General features: G+C 43.5%; 1 protein-coding gene across 1 annotated transcript in view; it reads right to left on the reverse strand.

The window, feature by feature from the left end:
* Window positions 1–6,296, reverse strand: part of ADAM17 (ADAM metallopeptidase domain 17) — a 34,656-nt gene extending 28,360 nt beyond the window's left edge. The window contains exon 1 of the mRNA XM_040057986.2: window positions 6,163–6,296. Within this exon, the coding sequence (XP_039913920.1) occupies window positions 6,163–6,250 (88 nt within the window). The 5' untranslated portion in view covers window positions 6,251–6,296. The remainder of the gene's footprint in view (window positions 1–6,162) is intronic.
* Between the last annotated feature and the right edge of the window lie 3,554 nt (window positions 6,297–9,850).

The following is a 9,850-nucleotide window of genomic DNA, read 5'->3' on the forward strand; positions in this document are numbered from 1 at the left end:
TGTCACAAAATAATTCTGAGTGGAGCTGATTCTAGGTAGACACTAATTACTGTGCAGTCCAATTACATTAGACTACACTTGTGAGATGAATCCTTTCACTTCTAACTGCATTTCTTCTCCTTGTGGATTACAACTTTGGACTCATTTACACAAAAACTTCCAAAGTTCACGGCACATCACAGGCACTGAGGGGCAGAATTTTACTATTTCAGTGACAACCTGAAAAGGTGAGAAAGGAAACCAAGGGATTATCATGTTCTTGTTCAACACCTCAGTAATTATGGATCAACATCTACTGGGTGGCAGCTGTAGGTGCCTCCCTTCATAACAGAGTATCCTTTCCTTGCCACGTTCCAGTCCATGCACCTACATAGGTTAAAAATACAAATATCAAGAAGGGAAAAAAGTACAAATAATGCACACTAGAGCAGCACAGGAAGACAGGGATGGATATTGTGAAGACATGCAGGGCGTAAGTGACAAAGATGGGCAGTACTAGCACATGTATCTGCAAGAATGAAAGACATCAGGAAGACCATTCAAACCATTGAGAGAGTTGCAAGACATCCCCAAAACAGGCAGGTTCATGTGCTGCACATGAAGATCACAAAAAAGGACAGCAGGATAAACTGCTCTTTGTTAAAGAAACCTGGCTCTCAGTTTCACAGCAAAGCACATCCCATCATCAGTCTGGTAAACAGGCAAACTCGGACTCCTACAGTTTATAAAAATGCTTGGGCAGGAGAGGGATCAACCTGCTTATGATGAAAATTAAATATAAACTTCTATCTCAAAGACAAATCTCTGCCAACTACAAAATGCATAATTAAATCCTAATGTCAAGCCAGAGTGCCAGAGTGTTATTGCAGTACGGCTGGCTGTGCTTCCTCACTCGGCCCTTCCAGCCACAGAGCAGAAATCCGTGCTGGGGCTTCTGCACATGCACACAAAAATTCCAGAGTGGCAGAAGCATGAAACTGAGATGAGTCACTGCTGCTATCAGCAAAATACAGCAGCAGTGAAGTTGGCAGTTTTTACTGGGGAGAAAATTAAACCACCCCAAATCTTAAATGTGAACAGGAATTTTACTTTTTGCCTGCCTAAAGGTCAGAACAAATTGGCACTACTGAAAACCAAACTCATGCTGAGAACTGGATTATGCTCCCATTACAAAAATCTTGCAATAGTCAAAGGTAATTTTTATTAATTAGAATTTAATGTAGCAGTGACATTTTTCTTTGTCTTGACCTTGAGTACTTTTCGAAGAAATTACATGTCAGTCACTTTTTTCAGTTGGAAATACAAACACTGACCCTAGTCATACGAACAAATGAAAACAAACCTGAGGAAAGTACTTGAAAACCTTGATATTAAATAACTTAATGGAAAAGACTGCTAATCCACAACACAAAAATTCTACTGATAATTTGCAGGCAATAGGCCTTGTCTACACCAAGCATATGGTGTTTATATGGAGACAAAGACAGTGCATCAACAGATTTTTGCAATGATTTTGAAATAATATCACCACATCCTAGTCAGGGACCACATGCTGTGGGACTGTGTGTCCTTGAATTCTCCACCATGCAATGTGTGCTGAGAAACACACTCAACCTTCAGCTTTTGGGGACAAACTGCAAAACCAGCTCCATCTAAAACAGTAATCTTGCTTCAAAGGATGTCCAAATGGAGTACGAAACAGTAACAAAAAAGGCAGATCATGGTAGGGAAATGCATCATTTGACCTTCACCTAAGTCTTACCATAGTCTCCAACAGAAGCTTCAGTCCAGCAGGATAGAATTTAATCTTCCATGAAGATTTCTGTCACTAATTATCTCCCTGCACATTCCTGACACTGAGCTAAACTTCCAATTCCTAAACTATCTGGCAACAAGTTACGTTCCTGGCCTTTTGGACTTCCTGTGTTTCGTCACACCAATTGTGAAGAATTCAAAACTGACTGCAAATCAATTTATGCTGCCCTCTATATCACTTAGCTCCCCTGGTTTATTCATCAGCACCACTACCATCTGTCTTTTTTACTCAACAATTTCTAAATCCAAGCCTTCTGATGTGCATTAGGTATGTTTGCACCGAATCATTTTTAACAGGTCATTTCTCCAGCTCACACAGTTGTTCTGAGTTTTGTGTGGTATTTCTGCAGTGTGGAGAAAAAACTGGGGGAAATCAGGGTACCTGCCTCAGGTTTTATTAGTGCAATTTGGCAGGTAGAAAAAGACACCCAGGGAATGATTTAAAGAATATCATCTGCCCAACAAAGGAACAACTATCTTATTTTAGTTCCCTGCCTAGCTTGTGACAAAAAGCTCTCATTTAGAAGAGGTAACAGTGGAGTAAGACACATTTTACATCCAGACTCTGCTGGGAGTAATCCTGGATACAGGCTGCTTAGTGGCAGCACATAGCTTGTATCACTGCACAGATTCAGGCAGTTCTTTAGGTGTATTCAGTGACCTACTCACCTATTCAGCACTCAGGCTGGATATTTGCACTGTTACTCTTTTCAAGTACATTAAGCTCTGTTACCATTCAGATATGTCTGAACTCCAAGAATAACTGTATAAATATTTTATAGCTATAAAAGGTTATCTTCAGAGATAAATGACAACAAAGAGAAACATTTTCAAAGAGCTGCCATTAATGTTTCTGGGGCCAAACTCAGTATCAGTCACTGTACTGACTAGCAGAGTCTCACTTTTCTAGAAGTTGATGCCTGATGTCAACATTATTAAAAAGAGTACACCTACAGACAAACAGGTGGCTACCATCCTGCCTTCATCCCTCACCTGGAACATAACCCCTTCCACCCCCAAAAACAATGGGGCAGGTGCTTGGACAGCCACACTGTGAGCTACTCCACAATAATGGAGTTCACAGAGAGAAAATGAACTCTTTCCTGAAAATAAACCAAAACCAAGCAAACAAACACCACCACCGCCCCACCCCTCCCCCCCAAAAAAAAGAAAAAATCAAAAAACCAAACAAATGAACAGAAAAAGAGATTAGCTTCCAGACAGCTCACATTCCATGAATGTGCTCACAGGAATGGGGAAGGGATTGGAAAGCTGAGGTCAGGTTGTGGCAGTCCCATTTTAGATCAGTTTAGACTCCTGGAACACCACACCCTAAGATTACTTCAGCCAAAAAAAAGCTGGAAAATGACCCACATTTTTTTTATCACTTATTCTATTCTTTGTCAAATTTGTTTTCATGGTGTATTTTTTTTCTCCTTGAAAAACTGAACTCAGAGTAATTAGCAAGAAGTTCTCATCTGAAATCAAAATATGTTAATTCATGAAACTTACTTAAGGATAGTTCTCACTAGAAATCTCATTTCAGTTCCCAAAAATTAAGCTGTGGATAAAGAGAGCTTTCAAAATAATAACACTGAAATTATTAGAAGGAAAAGATGATATTTAGAAAACCAAGCTGTAAGATGAGGACAACAGAACTCCAACAAAAGATGAACATAAAACCACAAAAAATAGGCAAAGGTATTTTTAAAAGCAGCTTGTAAAAGGGATAAAGCTAATACTTGAAATATTTTTTTTTATTTTATGAGAAGAAGCCACACAGCTAAATAACCAAAAGGACTCGTAAAACAAGTAAGCTGCAAATACAGCCCCAAGAATGGATGCTGAAGGCCAGTACTAATAACTGACCTTAGTATTCACTGCAGAGGAGATTAAAAAGATCCCCAAAGAATTAAAAAGCACTGCAAAAATAGAACTGGTCAACTCCTAACTGTGGTGTGGGACTAAACTGCCATTGGTGTAGTGCAGGGGGTCTGAAAAGACCAATTTCCACTCCAGGTACCATCTAAGGGCCTAATCAACAAATACATTCAATGTCCCGAGGTGGCAAACAGGTAACAATAACAACAAGCAAGTTACTAGACCTGGGGCTAAATAAGATACTAGGAAAGTAATGCCTCCTATATATTAGCGTATATACACATAAACATATACATATATATACATACATATACATACATACATACATACATATATATATATGGGAGTGGTGTGTGGATAAAAGTACCAGCTAATGTAGCACACACGGATTTTTCAAGCTCCCCCCACAAAATACTTTTGTAAATTCAGTTTACTGGACAACAAAACAAAACATGGGATGAAATTCAAGACGTGAATGTTTGAAATAACACGTCAGGAAAATAATTCCTCACTGTACTTACATAGCAAAGTAGGTCAGTACAATTACTACCACTCAAAACAAAAGAAAAACCCAAAACAAACAAAAAACCCCAAAATAAACAACAAACAAACAAACCCAAAACCACTGCCAAAAACCCAAACAAACCACAAAGAAAAGAAAACCTGGAGTGACCATTAAAGACTAAAAAATACTCAGAAAGGAAACAAAATCAAAAGCATTCATCATTATAAATTTATGGTGCCTTTGTATTACAAATGGTCTCCTGCATATACCCTGATCTCAAATAAATAAAAAAAGAACACAAAATATATAGACAAAAGTAACCAATAAAGTCATAATTCTTTCCTCATACTACGAATTCTTATATTGACTTATATTTTCTCACTTAAGAAGCAAAAGATAGTACAAAATTGCATAGGTATGTCAGTAACCAAAGTTGTAAAGAAAATGAATAATTCTTCCAATGTTTAGAAACAGAAGAAATGAGATTTTCCTCCGTGCAGTATCTCATAAAATTGAAGAGCTCATAATCCAGGCACAGCGGTAGGTGGGCCAAGAAGATAAAACCCTTCAGATAAAGACTGCACAAACTCATAGCAAACAGGTCCTTTAGAAGGCATGAAGATCTGACAGCCTAAGATGCAACCTCTGCTCAGGATCTTCCTGACCTGACTGAAGTTGAAAGGAGACACTGTTTGTTTTATTTCTGTTACACTTCCTGCAGCATCCACTACTGAGCTCCATCCTTCCCAGGTTTCCTGCAGCCACCAACTGCTGAGGTGTGCACAAAACCACAAATCCACCTCAGGTGCAGGAGAGGAGGGCAGAGGGGCAGCCTGGACACCTGTCAGGAAATATGCTGAGGGATGTAGGCCAAGAAAGGAGACTTGGAGCAGTACCTGCTGGCCCCACTGACTGGAACCAGGACAAATATCTCTGTGTGAATGTACAGCTGATGAATGACTGGAACAGTGTTTGAGACTGTCTTCAGACAGTTCGGTTGTTGATTTGAATGTCAGCATCATCACATGTGAATCCCCACCCTGCACAGCAATGGGCTCAAGGAAAGCAACAAAACTTATCACAAAATCATTTTTGCACCTTTGATTTTCGAAACAGAGGTTTTCATGTGGGGGCCAGATAAAGCTTTTAAAGGAAACAAAAATTTTGCTGCTCCAGTGATGAGGAACTATGGTACAGAGAAGAGGAAAAATGGAACAAAGACAAGGATCCGGGAAGTATGTAAGACATGGGTCTTCAAGGCAAGCCACTGCCACTGCCTCTGCAAGAGTCCATCTGCCGTTTCAGTGATAACCTTTTCCTTATCAAATGGAAGTCTACAACTTGTTCATTACAAGGCAGAAGCTCAGATGCAAAAGTGTTTACAAAAGTTAAATAAAGCAGCGGTTCTCCTCCGTGTCAAGCTTTTCTAGAGGTCACTTTCAGCTCTAGTGGCTTCGGGCTCTCTGGTGACTCTTCAAACAGAACTATGAAGGGAAGCCATTTATACGATTTTGCCCAGTGAGGCTGTGCAGCCTCCCTCACTGGAGATATTCCAGAACCGCCTCGATGAAATCCTGTGGAATATAATCCAGGATGATCCTATAGGAGCACGGAGACTGGACCAGATGACCCACTGCGGTCCCTTCCTACCCGACCTATTCTGCGATTATCTCTGCCTTTAACAGAACGCAAACTCCTGCGAGGAAAACTCTTCAGCAGACCCGAGTGTGAAGACAAAGGTGTCTCCCCGGCTCCGCGCAGAGAGCAGTAACCCAAACACTGCCCATCAGCGATGCCTTCAGCAAAAGGGGCGCTCTGCCCCACCCCACACATCACCCACCGCTCACCCCTGGCAGAACCGAGGGTGCCGTGCCTCCCCCGCCCCGTCCCGTCGCAGTGGTCTCTCCCTCCTTCTGCCCTCCCTCCCCTCCGCTGTTGCCGTGGACGCGCCCTGCCCTCACCGTAGCGCTGCGGTTGCCCCAGCGCCTCCAGCCCGCCCGGCCCCCACAGCAGCACCAGGGCCGGGAGCAGCCACAGTCGAAGCCTCATGGTCCGGGCGCGGCCTCCTGCGGCACCGCGCGCCCGCCCGTTCGCATCCGCTCGGGGCAGCCGCGCTCTCCGCCCGCCGCGCCGGGCCCGCCGCCCTCCTGGGCCCGCACCCGGAAGCGCGGCAGCTGCGCGCGGGGCATTGTGGGGCGGGCGGGGCCGCCATCTTGGGCGGGGGGCGGTGCGGAGGGGAGGTGCCCGTAAGGGCGAGAGGCGGCGAGTGCTGCTTGTGGCGGCGTGGAGAGGAGAGGATCGCAATGGAGCGTCTGGTCCGGCCTCGCTGCTCCTGGAGGGTCATCCTAGACCGCATGGCACCTGATTGCATTCTGACGGTTCTTGAATATACTCACGGAGGGAGACAACACAGCCTCTGGACGATCTGTTCCAGTGCTTGGTCGCACGCACAATAAAGTTCTTCCTCACGTTCAGGTAGAACGTCCCGAGCAATCATTTCTGCCCGTTGCATCTTGTCCTATTGCTTAGCACCACCGAGAGGAGTCCGGTTCCGTGCTCTTGACACCCTCCCTCCAGATACTGAAATACATTGATGAGGTCCCCTCTCAGACATCTCTTGTGGCTGGACAGGCTCAACTCTCTCAGCTTTTGCTTGTAAGAGAGATGCTTCAAACCTTTGATCATCTCGGTAGCCTCTATTGGACCCTCTCCAAGAGCTCTATGCCTCTCCTGCACTGAGGAGCCCAGAACTGGTCACAGCACTCCAGGTGCGACCTCGCCAGGGCTGAATAGAAGGGCAGGATCACCTCCTACCTGCTGGCAACGCTGTTCTTCCTGCTGAGAGCACTTGCCTTCTTGGGACATGCCCACCACAGCCCCTCATGGACTTCCCAGGACGGGAACAGACCCCTGGAAAGGGAGAAAGCCCTGGGTTCTGCAGCCCCTCTCTGTGGACAGCGTGGGGTGAGGACCTGCCTGGGCAGGACCCTGATGCTCTCAGGTACTGCATGCTCAGCGATGCCACTCACAGCTGCATTTGCTGCTTCTCCCCAGCCCGTGTGAGTGACTGCACTCGGGGACTTTACCAGGTTTTGTGTAGTTTCCTTAGCACGACTGAGGATTGTGGCACTTAGTACAAATAATAACTGATGGGTCCATGACACAACTGTTGCCACAGAGCATGCCTTATTGAGATAAAAGCACAGAAAATGTATTTGTCCTACAGCTGTGCTGTAGTGCTCTGGTTAATATTCTCCAGAATTAGGTGGATCTATCTCTTACCTTTTTGCAGATGCCTCCAGCAAAGATGATTGCAAGTGATGTACTTGGCAAAAATGGAGAAAAAGTGTCCTTACTGCCCATCCTGCTTATGAAGTGCTGCTCATTAGTTAACCTGAAATATTTAAAAAGCATCAATAAAAATAGTAATTTTTCAATTTTTCATGACACCATAAAAGCGGATACGTCACTTAAACCAAGAGGGTGTTTCCCAGTTCTTGTTGCCAATGATGAGAAGACTGTAAGAGGTGAAGCTTCTGCAGAACCTTCTGGTGGGTCTGCTTTGAACTTCCAACAATTTGCACCTAGTGACCCCTGAAATCAGAGGTTGTGTCTTGCTTAGCAGATATCACCATATCTCAACGTATTTCCTCCATACATCTGTTCAGTTGATTTGAAGCTCAGGAAGTGCCACCTGAACATGAGGAGCAATTTTTTACTGTGTGAGTGACTGAGGACTGGAAGAGATTGCCCAGGGAAGCTGTCAGTCAAGTCCCCCTCACTGGAGATAACCCAGATCTACCAGGATACAATCCTGTGCCATGTGCTCTGGAATGGCCCTGCTTAAGCAGGGAGGTTGGACCAGATGCTGCATCGTGGTCCTTCCAACCTTATTCATTCTGTGATTTCTCTGATTTCTCTGATTTCTATGACCTACTACTTGTAAACCTGCAGCATCCATATCATCCCAGGGCAGGGAGTTCCACAACGTATGTATGAACAGGCACTTTCCTTGCTTTCAATTTGACATTTTGTGACACCATGTGATGACCCAACCTTGCTTCTTGCTTGGGAAGGGACAGTACATCAATTTTGCCTTTTCTGCGCCAGTCACTACTTCAGAGCCTCCATGAAATCCCCTTGCAGTCTGGTCAGTCTGAAATCCTCTTGCAGACTGACAAGTCCAAATGAAATCTCCTTCTTTCCAAGGAAATGTTTGTTGCTATTCTATGAACTTTACAGTTTCTGTTATTCATCTTTGTGATGGTGGGACTGGAACTGCATATGGTGTTCATGACAGAGGCCTATAGTAGATTTATGAAGTGGCATAACAATATTCCCTGCCTTGTTTTCAATATTGCTTCTGAATATTTCTAATATTCAATGTGCTGTTGATTTCCACTGAGCTGGCATTGTCCTACAAATAACATTAAACTTCCCAGCTCTCCCTCCTGACATGTGGGGCTCAGTTCAGACAGCATTATTCCACGTGTGATAGGACTGCTTTTTCCCCATGTGCATGGCTGTACATCTGTCTGTCTTCATGACCATGTTGTTTTCCTGCCAGGCACTGAGGACTCTGTTCAGTTGCCCACATGGGGGTGTCCGGTGCTATTGCAGATGACACAGAGGGTCTGAGTGAGTCTTTAGCAGAGTCTGGGGGTCCCTGTTGAGTCCCCATGTGGTGGAGCATCAGTGGGGGTGTATGAGCCCTGAATCGAGGAAGTCTTTCTGCAATTCTCAGCCACACCTTTTCTCTCCTTTCATGAATAACACTCCATCTTCAGCAATCTTTGTCTTGTCACACCTTACTCAGATTATTTAGGAACAAGCAGAGAGATGTGAAGGTGCATTAGTGACTTCCTTTCATTGTGAAAACTGACCATATACTTAGTCTTTTAACTGCATTTCAATCCATGCTGGGATCTTCTCTCTTATCCTGTGGTTGTTTAGTCTCCTTAAGAACCTTTAGCAAGACAGTCTTGAAAATCTTTCAGAAATCTCGGCAAACTGTACCTCTGCAATCCCTCTTATCCAAGTGCTTGCTGACACATTCAAAAGACTTCAATCTGAGTTTGTAAGGCATGACTGCTCTTGGCAGGAACAATATTGACTAAACCCGTGTTGACCTTTCCCTGGTAAATCACATCTCCCCACGTATGCACTAATTATAGTTGTACTGCTCTGTGCAGAATAGGTGTCACTTTTAATGGTCACTAGTTCTCCAGCTTTCCATAGAAACAATTAAAATATTTAATGTAATATTTGATACAATCCACTTCATAGATGCCAAGAAAGTTTTAAACAAGAATTTATACCACAGTTAGAATCTCACTGCACTGTAAGAATTATTGCATCCTTGAGTTTCCTCCATGAACAGTGTCTGTTGAGAATTTGTCACTGTTTCGTGTCATGAACTTCTTTTTAAGTCAGCATCTCCATTTGAAACAGATTGGAAATAAGGCAGTGATGAAGTGTACACTAAGATTGTTGAAATAATCTTAAATTATTTCAGATCCTCTTGAAAATTATTATCAATGTATTATTGGATTTTATGCATTTTATGACTCTTTCCTTTGATATCATTAATGAAATCTACCATAATCCTCTGAGTTACAGGTTTGATTGGGTTTTTTTTCCCAAATAAAA

Source organism: Hirundo rustica, chromosome 3, assembly GCF_015227805.2.
Source record: "Hirundo rustica isolate bHirRus1 chromosome 3, bHirRus1.pri.v3, whole genome shotgun sequence".
NCBI classification, from domain to species: Eukaryota; Metazoa; Chordata; class Aves; order Passeriformes; family Hirundinidae; genus Hirundo; species Hirundo rustica.